This window comes from Vanellus vanellus (genome assembly GCF_965231255.1).
Source record: "Vanellus vanellus genome assembly, chromosome: 17".
Lineage (NCBI taxonomy): Eukaryota > Metazoa > Chordata > Aves > Charadriiformes > Charadriidae > Vanellus > Vanellus vanellus.
The window spans coordinates 1,144,847-1,169,382 of NC_138922.1; the positions used below are offsets into that span (position 1 = coordinate 1,144,847).

A 24,536-nucleotide genomic window follows, 5' to 3' on the forward strand; every position below is an offset into this window, starting at 1 on the left:
ACCAGTCTTTTCTTCCACACAGAGATACAGCAGTGAAACTAAGTGTGAATGCTGTAATTTTGTTCACATTGCATATTTGACATACCACATCTGCTCAAACAGTAGTTTATTCTCAGCTTCATTTAACAAGGTCAGGATATCTGCTTTCAAGCAGAAGGTATGGAGGAAGCCTGCCAAACACCTAGATTCTAAGGTCAGGACAAAATTGCTCAAACACAATCATAGCAGCAGTAAGACTTGAACCCACGGTTTTGACTGTGCTTAACTTAGAAAATGACTCTCATCTGAACATCAACATTTGGAGCATCTGAAGTTGCAGATACCTGCTTTATTGACACTGGTACAGCAGCAGAGTGACAGAAAATGCTTGTGTCCATAAGCAAATGGAAGATTACTTCCTACCAGTGTAGCTCTAGCTACTGCAAATCCACAGCTGGACAGATACTTTGTGTAAGTTCTGGTTATCCCAAAGGAAGCTCATTTTTCACTTCCTAACACCACCTGGAAAGGAGAGGCCTTGTTTAGTCCACACATGTCAAGATGAGTCTTTTGGTCCCTAAAATCATGTCTCAATGCACCATCCAGCATTGTTTTAGGAATGTTCAGAGTTAGGTTGATTCTCATTGTTTCATTTTATGAGGCAGTTTCTTAAATCTGAAACTAATGTGATGAAACTAGCCAGAAGGCTCGTGCTTTGCACCAGAGCCCGAAATGCCAGTCATAGAATCATGGAATCACAGAATGGTTTGAGCTGGAAGGGATCTTCAAAGATCGTCTAGTCCAAAGCCCTTGTTATGGACAGGGACATCTTTCACTTGATCAGATTGCCCAAAGTCCTGTCCAACCTGAGCTTGAACACTTTCAGTGACAGGTATCCACAACTTCTCTGGGCAACCTGTTCCAGTGTCTCACCACCCTCATTATAAAATATTTCTTCCTCATGTCCAACATAAACCCACCCTCTTTCAGTTTAAAACCATTGCCCCTTGCCCTGTCACTACAGGCCTGGGTAAAAATTCTTTCTGTCTTTCTTATAAGCCCTCTTCATATATTGAAAGGCCAGAATAAGGTCTTCTCAGAGCCTTCTCTTCTCCAGGCTGAAGAACTCCAACCCTCAGCCTTTCTTCAAAGTCCCTTCCTTTCAGAACTGCCCTTTCTGAATGATGACTATACCCACCTGCAAGGCACAAATCTACTGCCGGACTTGCTTGAGCTAACACTACAAACTGCAGACCTGCCTCCTGCAATGAAGGCTTACCTTTGCAGAAGGGACTTCTCGTGTTTTAGCTCTGAGTTTGTTTACTTGACTCTCAGCAATATCTGCCCTTTCCTCGGCCTCTTCTAGCTTATGCTGTGCTTTTCTGAATTTGGAGAGATTAGTATTGGCTTGTTCACCCTGAAATGACAAAACAAAAAGAACTAAAACCCATCTGGCAGCATGCTGGCGCACAGAGCCAACTTTTAAACTGACAGTCCTAGAAAATGGTAAATAAGTATTTGCTTCAGTTTAGTGACTCACAGCTTCCTCAGCTTGTCTTTTGTAGGATTTGATTTTCGTCTGCAGTTTATCTACCAGATCTTGTAACCTCATCGTGTTCTTCCTGTGTTCTTCATTCTGTGGAAAGGGAATGTGCAATTACATGTCCTTGGGAGACAAAACATCAGAAGAATTGCTTTCTATTTATACCCACCTGAAAAGTAAGCTCTTTGACACGCCGTTCATATTTGCGGATATTTTTCATAACCTCCGCGGATTGCTTATGTTCTTCATCCAGCTCAGCTTCTAACTCTCGGATCTGGTGAATCAATCAACAATTGGCTTGAGCCCTCACACAGGACTTCTTAGAGAAGAAAGGTGTCTGTGACATCCATGTTGAGTGCTGGTACCCACCCTGGCCTCCAGTTTCTGGAGCTGTTTCTTGCCTCCCTTCAGAGCCAGCTGCTCAGCCTCATCCAGACGGTGCTGCAGGTTCTTCACTGTCTGCTCTAGGTTCTTCTTCATCCTCTCCAGGTGGGCGCTGGTGTCCTGCTCCTTCTTCAGCTCTTCTGCCATCATGGCTGCCTTGGAAGGGAGATGACACAAGAAACTGGAAGTATGTGAAAGAACAGTGCCTTGCTGCACGCATGGAGCTCGGAACGATAGAAAGGGTAAATGGTCGTTACTGTGACATTCATTGGCACTCAGGTGCCGTGGGGTAGAGCAGGAGCCACAGCAAAGCTTGGGAGCAGGGCACAGCACAGCTGAAAGGCTTCTCTGCGTAACACACGCGGAGTGTGATGGAGTCTGCGCACTGTGCCTCAGTGCATGCCCTGTTACTGCCACAATAGCTTGGATGGCTAGAGTTACAAGGCAGAAAATAGTTTAAAACAACCTATATTATTTAAGATAAAACTAGGATATATTTTGCTCTCAAACATTTGATTCCTATACAATCAAATCAAGCATTTTGGTGAAATATTGAGTTACATTACTTACAAATAGTGTATAATTCAACAAATTGCTTTGGCAGCAAAATACCTGAAAAAGTCTAAATTGAAAAATGTGAAAATAAAATAATGGCATTAGAAATGTAAGTATATATATAAAAATGTGTGTGTGTGTGTATAATTCATTTCAATGCTCTATTTCTGTTTTATTCTAACAGAATAGAAATTATCTTTTTTTTTTCATTTTCAAGAGCAAGTGGAGAAGTTTTCCTTATATTTTAACTCCAAATAATGTTTTTAAGTTTTAAGATTTTGTTTTGATCCTATGCATCAAAAATCATTAGCAGCTTGGGTCCCCTGATACACCAGCCCTATTGCCTGGCTGACCTTCACTGGCTTTGCACAGGAGGATACAGCACCAGTTTTGAATGGAAATTCACAATTCTCATTTGAAAAGTTCTTAAATGGGACTTTGAAAAGAAATATTTAAATACATTAGACACTTTACTGGTTTCAGTGCTGTAGGATTTTCTTGTGGTTTACGTTTTCATGCAGCACTGGAGAAAGTTATTTGGTTTAGAGTGACTGAATGTGGGTTTAGTTCACTATGATGACAACTGCCCCAATAACTCATCTGTCAGCAGGACAATTTCCTTGTTGCTCTAATCCTCCTCTGACACGTAGCCCCTTCAACCAGGCCCACAGACTGGTTCTTTGTCCAACTTGTGACAAGAGTATTTACATTAACTCCCAGCGGCAATGCTGTTGGGAAGCCCTGAAAATTCGAAGAGAAAAACACAGTAACATCCTCACATCTGCAATTGCCTTCTTTGCTCTTTCTTCAACATTTTTTGATCCATTAGTGATATCTTCCATCTCAGTTTGGATTTGTGCCATATCAGTTTCAAGCTTCTTCTTGGTATTAAAAAGGCTGGTGTTCTATGAAGGAGAAAAAGAGAGGCGTTGAGTGTCTGTCTTTGGTCTCTTACACAGAGACCATGAATTACTATTAGTTCTTACTCTGTGAATCTCTGGACCCCAAAAATATGTCTGCTTTAGCATAGCAAACTACCTGGGTATGGAGCAGCTGCACACGTTCGGTGGCATCCAGAAGCTCCTGCTCAGTCACTTTCCTCGAGCGCTCCGTCTGCTCCAGGGCTGCCCGTAGCTCCTCAACTTCAGCCTGCAGCAGGTTTGCTCTGCGTTCCACCATGGCCACCTGCTCCTTCAGGTCCTCCTGTCTCCTGAGAGCATCGTCCAAGTGCAGCTGCGTGTCCTAAATATGAAGACCAAATTTTGTCCTAATGAAATTCTTAGATACTATGCTTAAAAATAAATCAACCAGACAGGTAAAACAAGACCTTGAGAACTCCCTGGATGCTGTGCAGGTGTTTCTGTGCCTCTGCAGCCTGGCGGTTGGCATGGCTCAGCTGGATCTCCATTTCATTCAGGTCTCCTTCCATCTTCTTCTTCAGCCTTAAGGATTCGCTTCTGCTCCTGACCTCAGCATCCAAAATACCCTGCATTGTCTCCACAGTCTTTTGGTGGTTCTTTTTTAACTGGATGATCTCCTCATCTTTCTCAGCAATCTTTCTGTTGATTTCTGATTTAATTTGAGTCAGTTCTCGATTGACACCGAGGATTTTGACCTCTTCATGTTCAAGAGCTGCCTTTAAAATAAAGGGGGAAAACGAACACAAAAGTAACGTTTCAGAGAACGCAATCATTGTGATGTTACTCAGTGACTTCACACAAACTCCTTAAGTTTGTGGCAATCAGCCTTGCACACAGCCACTGCCCAGGAGAGAGAACAGAAAGCTGTCCAGGCTGCTCTCTACTTTTTCCATTAGTATTTAAACTAAACTCACCTCTGCCTCTTCCAGAGCTAACCGCAGCTCAGATTTTTCTGCTTCAGCTTGCTTTTTGGCTTTCTCAAGGTCTCTGATCATTTTGCCATTTTCAGTAATTTGTTCAGTCACATCAGCTATTTCCTCTGTGAGATAAGAATGGCATCAGCCTGGGGTAGCCAGAGAAGTTGAACTCTGTGCTTTGTGACTGTGTTCAACACCTCTTCTGTATACCTGCATATATACATATGTATACACATATGTACATGTGTACACAGTTGTGTGTGTGTGTATGTATGTACAGATAAAAACAGATAAGCCAACTCATGCAGTATGACATAAACGCAGGGGCATCGGTGTGGTTTCACAGCCCTCCTTACAGAGAGCCTGGGAGATACCTGCATGTGTGTATGTCTCTGGATAGGCTACCAGGGTAGCACTATAGGTCTTGCCATTACATGTTCACAGCGCATCTGTAAAATTCTCTTTCACAAGCTGTACAGCCTCTTGAGGACATCACCGTTACCTGGGAGTGGCACCTAAACGCCCTTGATCATACATCTCTGCAGCAGATAATGGAGAGCCAGGACATTTGCTTTATTAGCTTTTTCACTTTGCAAACTTGCTTGACAGCTTTTGGTGAGACATTTATGTCCTCGGTTAAAATGGAGAGAATAGTAATGACAGAGTCCTGTAACTTAGTGTACCTCGTGCAGACATGAGTATGCCTGTAGAGCATGCCTTGTTGTGGTAGGACTGTGAACAGCTAATGGGAAACCAGAGCCAAACACTTACGCTTGAGAGTCTTGTTTTCCTGTTTGATGGTTTCAAGCTGATCCAAGCTTTCCTCATAGGCATTTTTCACTTTGAAAAGCTCTGTGTTCAGCAGGCGTGATTCTTTAGAGAGAGCTTCCCGCTCCAGCTGGCCCTCCTTATACTTTCCCTTCCATTCCGCCACAACCTGCAAGACATCATGTTTCATCCCCTGCTAGTACTGAAAAGGTTATTTTATTTGTGGCTATTTTCTGTACTAGATATGTACCGTAGTCTCTGAAAACAGGACAAATTCCCATTGCCATGCGCTACAAGAGCTTATAACTGTCAGACACAACTTGATTTCAGTATTGACTTAAGTAAGGAGTATTAGTTTGGCCTTCTAGGAAGGCTAGACTTAAAAGATACTGTGCTCACTTATCACCTTATCGAAGTTCTGCTGTTTCTTGTCAAGGGCAGCTGCCAACGTGTTTGCTCTCTCTTTGTCCACTGTCAGATCCTCCACCTCCCCCTGCAACTTCAATTTCATCTTCTCCAAGGAGACGCACATTGAATTCACACTCTCAGCCTGCTGCCCTGCTTCCTGGAGACGCTGAGAGAGTTTTTTCCTTAAGGAATATAAATAAAACAAGTACATGATTGAAAAAATCAGCGTACATAATTTAACAAGTACCATATCGAAAGTTGTTTTTTTCAATTAAGTGTATATGCAAGCCCCAATAAAATAATTTAGGTCTAGCTACTAACAGTAGGTTTATGTTCTGCACAAGGTACATAACACCTGGATGGTTCATCCCATCTATCACATACTTGGCCTCCTCCAGCTCCTCCGTGCGCTGAATAGCATCCATCTCATACTTGGTTCTCCACTGGGCGACTTCACTGTTGGCCTTGGACAGGGCACGCTGCAGCTCCCCCTTGGCTTCCTGCTCCTCCTCATACTGTTCCCGGAGCAAGTCACAGTCGTGGCGAGCAGACTGCAAGGCGTGGGCCAGGGCGTTCTTCGACTAAAAATTATGCATAATATCACGTATTTATGTTAGCTGTGACCAGCAGTCACCCCATGGTCTTGCACAATAAAAATATGGTCACCACAGCTTGGGCAGAAGACAAAGGGCCAGAGGTTTATAAGTGCAGCTATCTTCAGCTGCAACCAACTTTTCTCAGCTCTACCACTAGAAAAGATCAAGAGTGATGCTCTCACCTTGGCATACGCTGTAGCTTTTCTTCCCTGGGGCTATAGAAGCAAAAGTAATCACATAGACCATTGCTTTAAAGTTAAAAAGCATGTGAAAAAAATCACCAAAAGTGAAACCACTTTTAATGCGTCAGAGACCTCCTTAGCAAAGCACTTAAACACAGTGCTCACTCTACACATTCTGCTCAGTAGTAAATTTATTGGGTTAGACTGTAAGCGACAATACTACAAAGTTCCAACAGTGTTTTTTAAATTAACTGAGGCTCTGATACATTTTGAAGCCTTAGCATGTGCTCAGTAGTTAGCACTACCTGGATCTCTTCCTCTAGCTGCCTTTTAAGTTCTTCTATTTGCTGTGTAGTTGCCTGCTTGCTTCTGGACAGTTGCAACGTTATGGTTTCTTTCTCTTCAAGTTGACGGCTTAATTCACCTGTGACAAGAGAAGACAAGCTTCCAGCACTGTCCAGATTAAGCATCCTGAAAACATTCAGATATAAATAATAATCAGTAACAGACAAGTGGAATCACACAAAGTTGTTTACCTTATCAGTTGTTACCTTTATGTATATACTTTTACCATTTTTATTTTACCATTCTCATTGCATATGTTTTTTATCATGTCATCTTTACTCTTAGAGTAATGCAGAGTTTAGTACTGAAATTATGAGACAGATACGTCTCCTCCAACATTTATCTAGTCTATCTCCTTGAACATAGGAGATAAACAACTTCTATACTAACATCCTTTTTTGAAAGAACATTAGGGAAACTGGCAATCCTGTCTCTAGGTCTAGATGTTTCTCTTCAAGTTGTATCTCTCTTTCTAGCTTATTCTGTGTTTTCTTCCTACTTCATTTTACCATACCTTCTACTAAACACTTTAATACTCTCCACCACTTTGCACATGTTTAGTAATTTCTTCTGTTTTCCTATCCTTGCTATCAATGTTTACTTGACCTCTCCTTTCTCTGTTCATCCACTCTGGAAACTTCCTCTTATCTGCGGTTCATCTGCTGGGTTACTGTAAGTCCCTGGTCCTGCTTGGCCCACATAGGGAACTTTCTCCTTTTTCCCCTTTCTTCCTTTTCTCCTAAACTCACTTCATAACACTTAGTAATAGTACTACTGGTTCCAGGTAGGTTTCCCTGCTTTTTTCCACACAGGTATTTGCAATACATAGTGCGATACATTTGGGTACCCAGTGCTACAAGGACCCTGATTCATCGTTGCTGCTGCCAGAGGACAAGAGCTACCCGTGCTCCATCAGGACCGGGTGACTGGCACGTGGTATTTTGCCCTACCTGTATCTGAGCGACTCCTCATCGTCTCCCAACTTATCGATTTATGTTAGTGCTGCCAATGCTATTTTTGCCTTACCTATCTGTTGGGCAATTTGACTCAAGGCAGTCATCAAGGAGGCCACATAATGATCCCTTGGTGCATGATGTTTAACCTGGCTAAGAGCCGGTGTAGCACAAAGGCTAATCAGTTTACCTATTTCATTCCTACTTTATTAAATGTTTGAAGTAGATTCTAAAAGTCCAGCCCACAACAGTACTTTCTTTCACTGACCCGAGATCTGCAGCTATCATCTGTCTTACATCTTCTGGTGTCATTTCTTTTAATGTAACGAGACTCTGCAGTACACCTCTGTCGTGGGATGGTGGCAGTAGTCACTGTACATGCTGTTATTACCACCTCCTTTTTTTCATTCGTGTGTATTATCCCAATAAGTGTTTTCTCCCCCCATTCTAATTCTCCATCACTTCCTGCAGGTCAGCAGCTCTTTTTCATTTTTGCATCCTGATCTGCTTTTTGCAAGCATGTAATTTTAGTTTCACATTTTTTATGATCAGTTCCCTTTGGAGCTCTCCCTTGCTCTGGGGTGAAGCATTGCACAGTATATTTTAATCCTTCAAAATGCTTCTATTGTTTTTCATTCTTTTTCTAAATTCGCCTGGTTGTCTAATTCCATTTGTATGCCTTGTTACATTTTGAGCCACTAGTTGATAATCCTTTTCTAAAGACAAATTTTCTTTAGAAAATTTGCTTAATTGTTTCTTTTAAAACACAATTTTCATGTTGAAGCAGTATGATTTTATGCTGTCACACTGGCTTAACTGACACAAAATGCTTCAGCAGCTTCCCAAAATTGGTCCTGTGATACAAGAGCTATATCCTAAATTTTCACTTCATAAGCTTCACAGTAATTGGAAAACATTTATTCTACACCACCCTCTGTCCTGTGGGCTGAAGTAACACCTCTCCCCTTTCTTGGTGCTTATAGCTCATGCTGTCATCTCTAGAATTTTTGGGTCTTCTTGTAGCCCTCCAATAGCGTCTTTTTCAGACTTTTCCTGAGCCATTTTAGATGTTTTTTCTCAGGCTTTCAATTTCATTCTAAGCTTCCCCTTGAGCAATGACATTACAATGAACTGGCCAGATTTATAGAATCATCTTGCAAGTTTGATCACTCCAAAAAGATCACTCAGAAGAAAAGAAGAAAGAATTTGGTTGTGGTCTGTGTGCTCCCACATGACATTCTCCATCAAAAGGTGTTGTAAATTCCCTTTTCCCCGATAAGGGATGGAGATGGGGTAGTCACAGATCACAACCAGTGTTTATTTGAACACCTTTTATTAACTAAGTTGCTACTTAGCCTCAAGCTGTTATCATTAATGCCAGGCAACTCTGAACTCAGCACATTCATGTATTTCTTCACAGTTCACTCACACACACATTCACTCATCTCTCCCCAGTAGAAGCAATACCTGGAAGGCCAAGCCCAGCCTCAGGGGCTCCTGTTTTCACCAGGTGGTAATGTATAATCCCATAGTCTTTGCATATGGCAGCCACCACCCTCTTGGATGTGGTCCCAGTCATACAACATGTTGATGCTGATGTTTGCCTGTGGCCTTGGGCTGACATGACAGGCCTTGGCAGTTCTTGTGGATGCATCAGGACCACTAGCTTCCAGAGACTACCAGATTTTGGGAGAGTTTCACATGCTATGCCCTCTTTGGTCTCGTGTTTCCTTGTAAGTCTATCTCCATCCACATACAGATGCGCCTATAGAGTTCTTTCACAGAAATTCATATAAATTCACATAAAAAGGGTTTTCATGGCAGGTAGAGCCCTATGGCTCAGCTGCTAGAACAGTATATGTCATCACTCCCTGACCTGCTTTTGTGTAAAATCCCTAAAATTCAGAAGGTTAGTTGAAGCCAATTCAGTGGCATTTTAATTTGAGATGTCTGACCTTGAGACCACGGAGCATTCACACTCGTCACATACACTGTTCCAAGAAGTCCATGTACGAGCAGAAACAAGCTTCATGAGGGTAGCGCACACACAAATACTATACACACAGTGGACATGTGCACTCTTGGAGGAAAACGTGCGGTTCTAACAGGTTGCTCAGATCATTTGGGACTGTCTCAAATTTCTAATCCCCCTACACGGAATCAGTGAGCTATCTCACATCATTCTGGGAATTATTTACCTAAGCAAATAATGCTTATAATTGGCATTTGGCATTGGCTTGCAATTGGCACTGTCCTTGTCAGCAATGTGGACAGTGGGATGGAGTGCACCCTCAGCAAGTTTGCCGATGACACCAAGCTGTGTGGCATGGTTGTCACACTGGAGGGGAGGGACACCATCCAGAGGGACCTGGACAGGCTAGAGAGGTGGGCTCATGAAAACCTCATGAGGTTCAACCAGGCCAAATGCAAGGTCCTGCACCTGGGCCACAGCAATCCCAAGCACAAATACAGGCTGGGCAGAGAATGGATTGAGAGCAGCCATGAGGGGAAGGACTTGGGGGTGTTGGTGGATGAGAAGCTCAACATGGGCCAGCAATGTGCACTGGTAGCCCAGAAAGCCAACCATATCCTGGGCTGAATCAAAAGAAGCGTGGCCAGCAGGGCGAGGGAGGTGATTCTGCCCCTCTACTCTGCTCCCATGAGACCCCACCTGGAGTACTGCATCCAACTTCGGAGTTCTCAGTACAAGAAGGACATGGACCTGTTAGAATGGGTCCAGAGGAGGGCCACGAAGACGATCAGAGGTCTGGAGCACCTCTCCTATGAAGACAGGCTGAGAGAGCTTGGGTTGTTCAGCCTGGAGAAGAGAAGGTGCCGGGGAGACCTTATTGCCCCTTCCAGTGTCTGGCCTACAAGAATGTGGGGAGGGACTTTTTGTAAGGGCATGTAGTGATAGGATGAGGGGGAATGGCTTCAAACTGGAGCAGGGGAGATTTAGATGAGATATTCTGAAGAAATTGTTGCCTGTGTGGGCGGTGAGCCCCTGGTGCAGGTTGCCCAGAGAAGCTGTGGCTGCCCCATCCCTGGAGGTGTTCAAGGCCAGATTGGACGGGGCTTGGAGCAACCTGGGCTGGGGGGAGGTGTCCCTGCCCAGGGCAGGGGGGTTGGAACTGGATGATCTTCAAGGTCCCTTCCAACCTAAACCATTCTATGATTCCATGATGTGAACTTCAAAGTGTCACTCATTAACTCATTTCCTTTGATTTATTTCTAATGTTGTCTGTGCCTGTACCAATGAGCCTGGAAGTAGAATACGCACTTAGGAACAATTAGGTCTCACTCATGGTACACATTAGAGGGTCTCTCTGCTACTGAAGGGAAAAAATAGCCTGTCAGCAGATCTTTGCGCCTTCCTTACCGGACTCTGTTTGGAGCTGGGCTTTTTGTTTCAGCATCTCATTCATATTTCTTTGATTTTCCTCAACTTTGGCTTTCATATCTCTCATCTGGTCTTCCAGGGTGCGGTACATTTTTTCCAGATTAGCCTGAAAGACAGTAAGAAAGTGGAATCTGTGCGTGTGTGTTTGTATTGCATTAAATTCCCACCAGACAGAAATATTGCCAATTCAAGTATTTAACTTATAAAGAAACACCTTGGACTTAGTAACCGTCTCTGTACTACTGGCCAGGTCATCAATCTCCATCTTCAGCTCACTCTTCTCCTTCTCCAGCTTCTGCTTCACTCGTTGCAGGTTGTCGATCTGCTCCCCAAGCTCAGCTGTGCTGTCCGCGTGCTTCTTCCGCAGGGCGGCAGCCGTGGCTTCGTGCTGCAGCGTGGCCTCTTCGAGGTCGCGACGCATCTTCTGAAATTCTGCCTCGCGCTTCTTGTTAAGTTCTGTTTGAGCGGTGGTGGCTCCCCCAGCCTCTTCAAGTCTTTCACTGATTTCCTCAAGTTCGTTAGCCAGCTCATCACAATGCTTCTCTGCTTTTGCCCGCATCGCTTTCTCGCTCATGGTTTCCTCTTCTAGCTCTGCAACACGGGCCTATACAATGAGGAAATAGCATCGTTCAATTCTTGGGTTAATGCATAATTGTCATAGTAGAATACCAAGTCCATTGTTTCAGAGACTATAAGCAAAACAAAGTTCCTTTGAATTTTAGTGTTTTGCCATTGTAGGCAAAGGCTTACCAATAGGAAAAGACCTATGAATCAACCCATACTAACTTTAGATCACAGTTTTCGGTTGCAACATTATTGCAACATACTGAGGTAATTACTGTGACTGGGTCAGAGATTCTATCAGTGATCACCTGTGGATAAGCATTATTCATGCTACTACAGTTTAAACAAGCAAACAGTAATGATGAAGTAGCTACATAAAGTCTCTTGCCTGCAGTTCTCTGATCTTCTTCTGCAACTGAATACCTGAACTCTGCTGTTCCTCAACTTTATTTTGCATCTGGTTAAATTCAAAGTCTTTCCTGTAAAGGAAATATTCTTTTAATAAAAAGAAAGTATGTGTGGTTAAAAACAAACAGTAAATTTGTCACTATTTTTTTTCTCATACTTCCTTAATTTTTCATCTAAATGTTGTTTATCATTCTCCAGATCCGCTATGGTTTCCTGAGCAAGTTTCAAGTCTCCCTCAAGCTTTCTATTTGCTCGTTCAAGATCCATACAAACTTTTCTTTCCTCTTCTAAAGATCCTTCAACCTGTAACATAAAAATATATGAAGAGGACTGATGGAACCACTGAGGAATCGGCCCCTTCTCCTTGTGTTGAACATGCTCACATGGTTCACTTGTTGCTCCAGCTTGATCCTGGCTTTGGTGAGGGTATTAACTTTGTCCTCCTCAATTTGCAGGTCATCCAGTGCCTGCTGGTGGGCTTCTTGCAGGGCCTTCTTCTCCTTGACTAACTTCACAATAGTCTCATCCAAACCTGTCATTTCTTCAGTTAGATTTTTAACCTATTTTAAGGCAAAATACTTGAAGGTCTCTCATAATTTTGGCTGTTGTATAGGTTAGTGATCACACAAAGGCAATAAACATGTTGCTAGACTACCAAAGACACTTCATTAGTTGCATTATATGGTCAAACTATACAATCTCTCTGCTTATATATCAACCCTTCTGAAGCCACAAAGCAATTCTGAACTTTCATTTTAATGCATTTTTGTATGCTTATGGGTTGGTTTTGCTGCACAACAGAGGTGACCAAATTTAACACCAGACCCGTAGATTTCCTTATACAACTTCGTGTTATTGTTCAAGTTGACAGCACCTTTACATCCTATATATAGTCAGAACAACTATTATTAAACATGCAAATAGCAGAAATAAAAAGTACCTTGTATTCTGTGGCATGCTTTTCCTTTTCAGCCTTGGCCAGTGTTAACTCAAGGTCATCAATATCCTTCTTCAGCTCAGAGCATTCATCCTCCAGTTTCCTCTTTCTGGCTGCCAGATCAGCATTTATCTCCTCTTCATCCTCCAGTTTTTCCATTACCTCCTTTATTCTTGCTTCCAGCTGGAATTTTGCTTTGATCAGCTGGTCACATCTTTCTTCAGCATCAGCCAAATTTTCATTTTCCTTTTTATAGAAAACAGAAATGTGTTTCATTGTCACACGTTGGGACTGACACTTGCAGAAATCACCTGCTCATTATGCAACTGGAACATGAAATAACTGAATTTCCATTCAGCCTTTTCCTGAACACTCAGACAAAACTGATGCAATCTGAGGAGCCAAAAATGGTTTTAAATTACGTACAGTCTGTACTTGCAGCTGCAGGTCCTTTTTCTCTTGCACCAGAGTCACCATTTTTTCTTCCAGTTCTTTCCTCCTGGTTTCCGATTTAGCCAGTTCTTCTTTCGTTCTCTCAAACTCTTCCCTCATCGTGGCCAGTTCTTTCTCAGTTTCCACACTTTTTAAGAGGGGTTTTAACTTGAAGTACAACTTCATCCAGGGCCAGTGTTTGACATTCATGAATGCACGGATGTTGTACTGGATGCAGAAGATGGACTCCCTGAAATCACAGCGATCCATCAGTACTGTGAAAAAAGCACACCTTTGAGAAACCAGGCCTCGCAGAAGACACACACCTTCGGTCTAACATTCTTTTCAATTCAAGCCTCCTGAGGTATCCCCTGCATAAAGCCTGTGTCTGCGTGATGAGTTGTCCTAAGCAATCATCTCGCATCTCTTCCAGGACAGCTAGCAAACCAGCCTTGAAGAACACCTGCAATCAAAGAACAGAGATCACTCATTGCTGGCCTTAGATTTTAATGCAATGAATGATTTTTCATTGTGTGGAAAAATTAAATGTTTACCTTAGTGTGTCCGAATTTGTACTGAGTATGATCTATCTCAATGGAAGACAGCAACTTTTCACACGCCTTCTTGCTATCAATAAACCGTCCTTCTGGAATGACACTAGCGTTCAGAAGGCGGTATCTGACAAAATAAAGGAAAAAAGCTTAACTGTTGGTATCATTTTAGTGCACAGGATGCTACAGGAACAGCTGTCACTTTGAAGATACAGAGGAAGGCTGAGTCTGACTCACACCTCCAGCCTTAAATAGCAAACAGTAAGCAGCAGGTCAGTTCAGAAGGTTCCCAGAATGTGTTACAGCCCTCACTGAGGCTGAGGGCATGGATGGTCTGTTCTCTGGAACTGACAGACCCTGCTCATCTGTGTCACAGTCATTTACACTAATCTAGGGGCGGCAGCTCACTGGGTTAGCTGTAAGTTCAAAAAATCAATGTATTTTAAGAATAGGGGGACCGCTGCAATTATCTAATCTGGCCTCCAGTATAACACAGGCACACATTCTTCCCAGTGCCTTGTTCATCCACCCCCATTTTGTGATTAATCTAGTACATATTTTTGAAAAAAAAAAAAAAATTTCAATCTTATTTGAAGCCTTCCAACCCTGAGAGTGTCCCGGGTAAGTTATTCACCCTCACTGTAGGAAAGGTGTACATCACTTCTACCTTGACAACATCCTTTTTCAGGTCCCACCCTTGGACTCCTGCTTTGAATCTGTCTTTTAGATGACAGGTTCCTGCATATTCAGAAATCTTTACACCTGTAGGTTCTCTACACTGCAAACAATTAATCTGTTAACATAGAGTTTCATGAGTCACATAGTTTGATTTAAATCTCTCACTGCACTTGAGTTCACATCTATCCTGTAGCTCTTTTCAGAACCATATCCAGCTTCTCACATTCCTTCTGAAGTATGTAAACCTAAATTAGACACAATATCTAGCAATGGACTTCCTGATCCTACGTTGAGAGATTATTCCACCCCCTATTCTTTTCAGCATGCCTCTGCTTACCCATACACAAATCTGCCCACACACATCACTCACTGCCTTGGGAAGTCTTCTTCAGTGAGTGCCCAAAATGCCACTTCTACCCTTTTCAATGTCCCTGCCCTCCAGGATACCCTGCTCAGTGCTGTAAGTGTGGTGTACTTTCTTTGTTCTTAGAGATCTGACCCTACATTTGCCTTTGTTCAAAAAGAACAAGCAGATGACGCCAACTGGGTTGCCTTAAATTTAGCAACCTTTTACAAATGTCTTATTTGCATGGCAGTTCCTGAGTTAAAATTGTGGGGTTTTTTTAATCTACAAATTAATGTAGCTGAGGTGCTGTAGAAATATTAGCCCTGTACAAAATCACAGTGCCATGTGGAACTAATTTAGATGTCCTGCTGAAGTCTCTCTTGTCAATGTAGCTACATTTGCCGGTCAATCTTATAATTTCATCAAAGAAGTGGTATCAGGTTTAACACAATTTCCTTTCAGTAAAACCCTTCTAGATAGAATTATTTAAACAACATTCTTCAAGCTTCTACTAGATAGCAGTTAAATATAGGATGTGGCATAGACCGCCTTCCATGTTTCTGCTGAAACATGCTTGTGTCAAATTTGAGAATTTAAGTAGACTACCCAAACATTTCACAAATGAAGTGAAAATAGGTTTTTGCGTATGGTTTTCAGGAAGGCATTTGGGTGGGCGCTGCCCACACAGACCCTGCTATTAGATATGTCTTCGTGCTTTCCATAGTTGTTAAATATTAAAATAGTCTTTTCCTAAGAACTATATCATTGACTTGTTTAGCAAGACTCTTCTCTCAAATGAATTGGGCTCAATGCAAACACAAGAATGTTATTACGGACCTTTGTTTAAAATCCCCATATAATATCTTGTTAGGAAATCCTTTCCTGCAGATTCGAATGCCTTCCAGAACACCGTTACATCTCAGCTGGTGCAGAACAAGCTTGTGATCCATAAGGCCTATGACAGTGCAACACAGGGATATATTGATTTTTCTAGCATTGGTCAATTGGTCTTTCTGACAATTTCTACTCTGTGTTTTAGGAATTACCTGGGGTCTTTGTTTCATTGGGAATGATACAACGCACAAAATGAGGATGAGTTGTTCTCAAGTTGGACATCAGCTTATTTAGATTTTCCTGTAAAAAATAATTCGGCATTTTTTTTTGCAATATTTGCAATATTACTTCAAGACATAATGCAAATATTCTCAATAGGATTTGACTCTGATGAAAAAAAAAATCAGAAGTTTTTCCTTACTACTCTAGTGAATATTCCACAATCCTGTATAGGCATCGGAAAAGTAAATAGCTACTAACAGTGGATACAATTGATAAATTTTCCTCCAGTCTTAAAATGAAAATGTGTCCTTCATGGTTAGAAGCGGATCATAAGAGCTATTAAACAGGATGAGGAAGATCAAATGAATCAGTGGGGTGATCTGTTGTTTTTATTATTTACATATATTAGCTATGTGTATTTCAAAGAGAACTGAGCCACAAAATCAATATTTCTCTATGACATCAGAAGTCACCTGCTCTGCAATACAGTTTTTGTTAACATTGCATTTCTTGAATCACCTCATGCAATAATGACATGCATAATGAGTAGGGTCCACATGACAGCCAGGTGGATGCTGCGCTCCTCATCCTGCCAGGAAGGGCTGAGCCTGTCCCTGGACCCAGGATATAGATGTGCCACAGCACATTACACAACGTGAAATTTGTGTTGCCCACACTGACTGCAAGGCACTGGTTGCCACACAATGCCCTGTACTCAGAGAGACGCATCCTGGAAGAAGCCAATTGCAGCCCAATAAGGGAAGGATGGTGTAAGCACCAAAGGTCAAAGCCCAGACAGCCTTTGGGCTGTCTTGGAACTGCACAAACTGATCAAAGCATGTGACTTCCCTTCTCCACTGTTATGCCATTGGACCGCATCCACAAAGCAGAATTCAAATGAACCTTTACCAGATCCCAAAGGTAACTTCCCACAGTATCGTATGGCAACAGAGAAAGTGGGAATGGTGAACTAGCACAGACAGGTCTGACAGGACTGCCTTGTTTGCATTTTCTGCAGGTGGCACATGCTGAGCCAGAGAATGCACCTACCCGAAAGAGTACAGAGACAGTTTGGAAGGAAGAGCCCTTTTTCTTGGTTCCTTTCTTCTTAATACCACCACCTTCAGCTGGAAAATGAGATGACAGTCCAACTGAGGTACTGCTGTAGATCCCTTAGACAGCATTATAATTGTGTATCTAATACATACAGCATGAATACTGACTGAACATTGATTCAAGTCAGCTGATAGCTACAGTTGGAAACACCAGACAGGAGACATAATCCTCCGATCTTACCTTCATCTATGGAAGCAAAGGTGGCATAAAGATTGCATAAAATTTTCATAGATGATTTCTGGTACAGCCCCACAACAGTTTCATTCAGGGGGTCCTTGTTCTTCTCCAGCCAGCCAGTGATGTTGTAGTCCACCGTGCCAGCATAGTGCACCAGGGAGAAGTGGGCCTCAGCCTTGCCTTTGGCAGGTTTAGGCTTCTGGAAGTTGCTGGACTTCCCCAGATGCTGGTCGTAGAGCTTGTTCTTGAAAGAGGTGTCAGTTGCCTTGGGGAACATGCACTCCTCTTCCAGGATGGAGAAGATGCCCATGGGCTGAGTAGAAAAAAGATGTTTTCGAATAAGATTAATTAAAATTATAATAAAAAAATGAAAAATGAAAGAAATGCTGAAATTAAACTACTGGATGTATTTTATAGAGAGTTAGCTTGGGAGGAGCAGGTGAGCAAGACTTTTGGTGAACAGCTGGCAAGATATTCCAAAGCACCAGATTTTCATAACTAACTTTTGAACTGCCTAGACATTGGCTGGAAAACAAAGAAAGCCAAGCAAAATCTGTGCAGTAACTTCTTGGAATACAGTAATGACTTCTCCTTATGCAGAAGGAGGAAAAAGCAAGCAGACATGAGGGATTTGAATATAATTGAATGGAAAACCTGAGGAGGAACCAATATGCAAAGACAGAATACAACTGGCATAAACATGACAATGAAATGACAATTTATAACAATGCAGAAGAAAGAAAGACAGAACAGAGAATTAAAAACAATTTCATTTTAGAAGGCAGAATACATTTCCAGTCAGTGGATAATTAATCACACAGGTTACGTTTAAAGGAAGCGTGGAGGTAAGGACACCTGGGAGCTTCACAGGGAGAGTGTACTGAAGGTCTTCAGTGCAAACACTCTCAAGAACACCTTCCAAATCTGATTTGTGTGATTGCACAAGCTGTGTAAGAAACTCACCTTTTCTATAAGCTCAATGCAGGCAGCCAGGTCCATCCCGAAGTCAATGAACTCCCAGTCAATTCCTTCCTTCTTGTACTCCTCCTGCTCCAGCACGAACATGTGGTGGTTGAAGAACTGTTGCAGTTTCTCATTGGTGAAGTTGATGCACAGCTGCTCAAAGCTGTTGAACTAACATTTGAGTAAAAGTGTTAATATTGTTGAATTGACTCCAATCAATTTGTTTCATAGAGATGTCAAGGCAAGGTCAGCCAGACTATCCCTGAAGGGTTTTGATAATGGCATGAAGGATGTACCTGGGTGGTCCAGGCTTACGGAAAATTTGTGCAGTGCAGCCCATGGTTGATGTAGCCTGCATTGGAGATGTTTTTGGGTGACCCTAATGTCACTAAATATAGATTATATGGGGAGGGAGACAGCAGCTTCATGGCTATGCTTCTGCCTTTTCTCTTACAAAGTGGGTGATAAATCTACAAAGGCAGAAGCAGCTTCAGAGAGATTTGTCCTATTTTTGAGGGCTGCCTTGGGGTGAGGAGGAAAGGTCAGGAAAGTCAAACAAAAGGAAAAAAAGCATTTAAAGACAGCCAGAAGTCTGAGAGTGCTATGTAAAACCAAACCTCAAAAATCTCGAAGCCAGCAATGTCTAAGACCCCAATAAAGTGCTGTCTTGGCAGCTTTGTATCCAGTTGTTGGTTGATGCGCATCACCATCCATAAGAAGAGTTTTTCATAGATTGACTTGGAAATGGCATTCACTGCCTGGTGCACCTGCAAGGAGATGGTTCACACAGCTGTGTCAGGGCACTGCTAGTGCATCACCAGAATAAAACGTCCCTCCACCACGCACAGATATTGTCAGCCCACAAAGTGTACTAATAGGCCTTAACAGTCCTGACCATCCTCAGCTGTGACCTGCACCCACTCCTGTCCCTTATGGAGAAGACAGACCCTGCTGCTCCCTGACACTCACCTGATCCACTGTTTGGCCCTTCATGACGTATTCATTTCCCACTTTCACCCGGGGATAGCAGAAAGCTTTCAGCAAGTCTGCTGAGTTCAGTCCCATCAAATATGCTGCTTTGTCAGCCTCTGTAAAACAAACATACACAAAAAATGCTGAAAGACTTTCTTCTTAGCTGGGACAGACAGAACGTGCTGGAGCCAGCCAGAGCTCGCTCTGAAACATGGCGAACTGGTTGGGTCTACCCTATCTACAAAGCTTCACCATTGTTCTCATTTACTTTTCCAAACAGCCTCGTAGGGGTGGTCCTCGTGATTGAGTGGCTACGGCAGCCCCACCAGTGTGGTAAAACCAGTGAGTGCATTGGTGATGGGACAACAGAATGTTTTTCCCTTCGAGACACTGCTCCACAATGTCGCCCAAGCAAAACAAGTCTGGATGTGTTACAAGAAGCCAGTGAACAAACACTACAGTAATGTGTCCCAGGCACAAGGTCTTTCAACAAAGCCATCAGGAATAAAGTGGTTAAGTGGATGCAGAAAGTGACTCTGCAGGAGGTGGTAAGTTGAAGGTTGAACCTCCTTTTTATGTTCATCAAGGAAAAACTGCTTCTTTCCTGGAAGACTCCTTGCATTTCTAGTGAAAAATGGTATGTAAACAGTTGGAAATACGTCTCTCCAAGCCATGAAGGTATTACCTTCCGTGCCGTCTGGCTCTGCCTGCTCCTCACGTGGTTTCTGCTTGAACTTCATGTTCCCGTAGTGCAGGATTGCCCCCGTCAGTTTGTAAATCCCCATTCTCTCATCGGGGCTGAAGCCCAAAATGTCGATGGCTGCCTGCACACCAGATAGATCAGCTGATTATAATGGTGGTCATGGTAAAAGTGATACTGTCTCTCCTTGCTAAGTGTACTCACATCTGTGGCAACAAGCTCCTCTTTGTCATCAATGCTGGCCACAGATATCTCCCCTTGGCTGATGAAGGGGTAGTCATACGGGTTGGTTGTGATGAGGAGCATCTCTGAAAGGCAAACAAAGCAGTGAGAGCCAGATCCTGGCAGTGAAAACGGAACAACAGCTTAGCAAGGTTTCACGGGCTCTTTTTCCTTTCGCATCCCCAAACTCCTGTTTTTCTATTAAGAGACAGAGTAAAGCCATTCATCTGCCTTCCACTGGAGAAGCAGAAAGTCCCGGGCAGGTTCTCAGTCCTACTAGCTGTGAACTGGGTGCTGAACATTCAGCACTGGCAGACAAGGAACAAGGGTCAGCCAAAGAAACAGCTTTTAAGAAAAACACTTTTAGGTAAGACTTGTATGTGCTTATCCTCATACATGTCACATACTAACCCACCCTGAATGCCCCTTGCACCCACTGGGATTGTGCGCTAGTGCACCTAAGTAATACAAACATGTGCGATTATCTCCATCTAATCGAGGCCAACATTCACAACTCATTTTCAGTCCCGAATCCTATGGTAGAGTAAGAGGAGAAGCGAAGATGGGCAAATGTGCAGTGGGGTTGTGCAGCGTGCAGGAGAGGAAGCCCTCCATACATTGAAGATAAATCTGTCTGTGTCCTTGTACAGACATGCAGTCCCCTGGCACGGGGCAGTCTCTCTGGGAAGGGAAGAGAGGGGTGGTAAACGTCGGGAGGACACATAGTGGGAAGATGGGGGCAGGAGCTCCACCTTGGGAAATGTTCTGTGGGTAGTTGGGAGGGGAGGGCAGAGTGGAGTGAGGATGAGTGCAGTAGTTGAGTGTGTGGCAAAAGGGTTTGGGACAGACGCGGGGCATGGGTAGGGTATGCCATGGCAGTGGGAAGGCTGGAGGGACCATAACTGGAAATGGGGAAGAACTTTTGCCCATATGATAAAGAGTTCAGATGGATAGTTTGTAGATCGGGGTATCTGGCCATCCTGCACCCAGGCAATTACTCACCTTTCTAGTGAAGACTGTTCACAGGATCTGGCCCATATAGTTGGACTTTCCACACCAGCAAGGTGTAAGGCAGAGTAAACTAGCCACCCCCGCACCCCACCTGCACACAGTTTGCATTACAACTTACCCAGGGAAGATAAATTGGAGGTGGACTGACCTCTAGCGCAACACTGTTATACAGAGACAAAAGAGCTGTGTACAGCTTTGGTAGCCCAGTCATCATCGATGCTGGAATGCGGATGGCGTAAATAAGCACACGATCAAAGCTCCAGTGCTTTGCACAGCCTGAGGCACCTGCCGAAAGGGGAACCTGGTGCCTGTGACACATGGTGCTAGGCCAGCAGGTGCCACTGGACCCTCTGTCACTGAGCTGGCATATTTAAGGAAAAGTTTCCCATATTGATTTTATTGCAAAATATCACTAGGTGATGGCTGTCCTTACCGAGCAGTTCAGGCTTCTTATTGGAGAGGATCTGATAGAAGATGTGGTAGCTTCTCTCAGCTTTCAGCTGGAAGGTGACTCTTGACTTTTCCAGCAAGTCTGTAATATGCACGCACATGTAAATTTTTCAAGCTCTTCTTTACTTTACAGGAAAGCAGTGAGCCCCCTTCATTTACTCACAGGTCTCAATGTCACCAGAGGACAGTTTTCCAGAGGTACCAAAATGAATACGAATGAATTTACCCTGGCAAGCAGACAAAAGGTCATGGTCAGTGCAGTATTCTCAGCGTAACATGCCAGAGTAGTTTTCTCTCTTGAATCTCAGTGACAGCATCTCCAAATCAGTCTGAATTCTATTAGATATTCAAAGATGGATAAAGGGGAACAGTTTGTTGCAGCCCACACAGCTGTGAGCATGAAACAGCTGTAAACACATCGGTATCTAACAGACAACCAAGAAATTTGTCAGCAAGAACATTTCTCCCAGCCCAGTGACTCCCAGTTGCAAGTAACAAGCAGGCAAACAGGATTAGAAATGCGGGGGGGGCAGAGAGAAACATGACAACTCACGAAGCGCGAAGAGTTGTCATTTCTCACAGTCTTGGCATTCCCGAAGGCCTCCAGCAGCGGGTTAGCACTGATGATTTGATCCTCGAGCGTACCCTGCAAGAATATTTGAATAATTATTGAAAAACACCATGGGCTATGTGGTAGGAAAAAGTTACTCTATTTGAGCTCGCCTGATTACGTGCCCTTCGTTTCAGCCGTACAGCGTTACTGCAGCATCTTCTCAACTACAGTGCCAAGAACCAGCACTGTGTGTAAATGGTAAATAATTTATTTTTCTCTTATTCAGAATTTCTCCCATGGTCAGAGCTCTCATCTCTCAGCCACAGGGACAGACTGGTCCATGTGAAGAAACTGGAGCTTCTGATTCTTCCTGGACATCAATCCCCCAGACCTGGTTTCAGTCCAGCTAAAGCTACACCTGGGTAGTGACAGCGACAGCTCTGGTGGCTTGTGTTTGTTGTGGTCCTAACTGCATGTCAGTCCCTGGTCTTACTGGCCTTTGAGAGAGTGGCTGAAGCTAATAAAAGATATTTCATATTTTGAGATAAATGTTTGCCACCAGTGGCCTCTGCAGCCACAGGCTGATAACATCCCGAACTGCCCCTCTGCCAAGCCTTTCTTCCTCACACCTTCATCCAGGACTCCTTCTTCTTGGCCAGGTCTCCACCCGCTGCAATTGTTGCAAAGTACTGGATGACGCGCTTCGTGTTCACAGTCTTCCCTGCACCGGATTCTCCGCTGTCGAGGCAAAGCACAAAGTGAAGAACTATCTGCCCACGTTTTGTTGGAGACAAAGTTCAAAGAGACAGATGTACTTACGTGATCAGGATAGACTGATTTTCACGATCTGTCAAAGGGAAAAATAACTGCAGTCAGAGAAGCTGTAGGGAAAAGTGCTGGTTCTCAGGTAACCCATGACCTGGTGTCAATCAAAGGGAAAGAAACAAAATCTCTGCAAGCAAAACTGCAAAGATGCATGATCTTTTTCTCCTTCTCTCTTCCCCTCCCTGTACTCCACTTTTTGTCTTCTCTCCTTCACCTTTGCTCCATCCTGCCCTCTCCTCTTTGCTTCTGTCTTTACCATTCTTTACCTTTATTACTATTTAATATGGGATGGGGCTTGATTCAAACTAAAACCATGTATTCTGGTGAAAATATTTCTTCCAGCTCTGTTCTGCTGTTGCTTGAAGCCATGTGCTGGTGTGCTGACTAGAGACTTCCCAGATAGTGTGTCCTGTCCAACTGCAACTATCCTTTGCAGCAGTTCCCATGATGGTGCTTAACTTAGTACTTAGACCAGAAATACAGATAACGTGCATACAACAGCACAGCACACTTCAAAAATAAAAAAACCTATTTCAGGAGACAGGGAAAACTGTCTGGAGCTGGTTTTGCATCACCTGGAGATAAAATAGGCACATCTAATTCCACAGCACAATAGTTGGGAGCCCGAGCAACGTGATGTGTCACAAGGAACAAGGAATTAGGGTAGCACACCATAAGAGATGGCAAAGGCACCTGAGTGCATGCCAGACAAGGAATGGCATTTGGCAGAAGTAGTGTTTCTGACACAGTTTTTTTTCTATGAGTCTGGTCAAAATAGAAAAGCTCACCAGTCAGCATGAACTGATAGGCGTTGTCAGAGATGGAGAAGATGTGTGGAGGGGCCTCCTGGCGCTTCTTGCCTCGGTAGGCCAACACCACCTCCGGGTTGTACACCGGCAGCCACTTGTAGGGGTTGACAGTGACACAGAAGAGACCCGAGTAGGTCTGCGAGGAAAAAAATAGACCAGAAGAGTCCATGAAGTCCATCTCCTGGCAGCTGGATTTTCTCCTTTGCCATGAGAGGGAACTTACATAGATCATCCAGGAGCTGTAGCGGTCCTTGAGGTTGTAGAGGACAGCAGGTTCATGCAGGTGGGTCAACATGGCCACATCCTCAATTCTGTCAAATTTAGGTGGGTTCATGGCATAGACATCATCAGGTTTGACAGCAACAGTCTGGAATTCAGAAAGAGTTAACTTTGATTCAACAACTCTCAATGGTCCTTCCACATGTACACACCGACACACAAACACAGAGAAGTGATAACATCTGTAAGGCTGCTCTAATTCAGATTTTTCTTTCTTTGAACGGTGCAAAACAAGATATGGCTATTACAGGGCAGACACTGCTGCCAGACAGGAACTGTGCAACACTGACAAATTTACAGGATATAAATTTACTGTCCTGGAATTGCTACTACCTTTCGGCCTCCAGGACTCACACTGCACAATGCCGGGGGGACAGGGCACTAACAGCACAAGAGTCATCAGGAGCAAATCCTTCCTTGGAACAGATTTGTTCCAGTCCTGCCTGTTGCCATTCCTAATTAAACAAAGGCTCTATCCCTACTAAATAGCACCGTCTGCTGGGCTCAGGTTGTGGATGACCATCCTGTCACACCACC

The 24,536-nt window shown here is 43.5% G+C and overlaps 1 protein-coding gene across 1 annotated transcript; it reads right to left on the reverse strand.

The window, feature by feature from the left end:
* Positions 1-245: 245 nt before the first annotated feature.
* LOC309678797 (myosin-3-like) lies at positions 246-24,054 on the reverse strand (the record flags this gene model as incomplete). Its single annotated transcript, XM_082491957.1, has 38 exons — positions 246-501; positions 1,259-1,396; positions 1,520-1,615; positions 1,692-1,796; positions 1,892-2,062; positions 3,241-3,366; positions 3,500-3,703; positions 3,789-4,097; positions 4,296-4,420; positions 5,070-5,235; positions 5,473-5,656; positions 5,859-6,055; positions 6,558-6,676; positions 10,930-11,056; positions 11,165-11,554; positions 11,903-11,993; positions 12,080-12,225; positions 12,306-12,482; positions 12,863-13,105; positions 13,286-13,541; positions 13,618-13,754; positions 13,846-13,969; positions 15,704-15,821; positions 15,913-16,000; positions 16,973-17,049; positions 17,219-17,528; positions 18,179-18,349; positions 18,796-18,945; positions 19,148-19,266; positions 19,836-19,974; positions 20,055-20,158; positions 21,517-21,615; positions 21,697-21,760; positions 22,087-22,179; positions 22,716-22,824; positions 22,906-22,933; positions 23,700-23,856; positions 23,944-24,054. The coding sequence occupies 38 exons, from the start codon at positions 24,052-24,054 to the stop codon at positions 478-480; spliced, it is 5,592 nt and encodes a 1,863-aa protein (XP_082348083.1). The 3' UTR covers positions 246-477.
* Between the last annotated feature and the right edge of the window lie 482 nt (positions 24,055-24,536).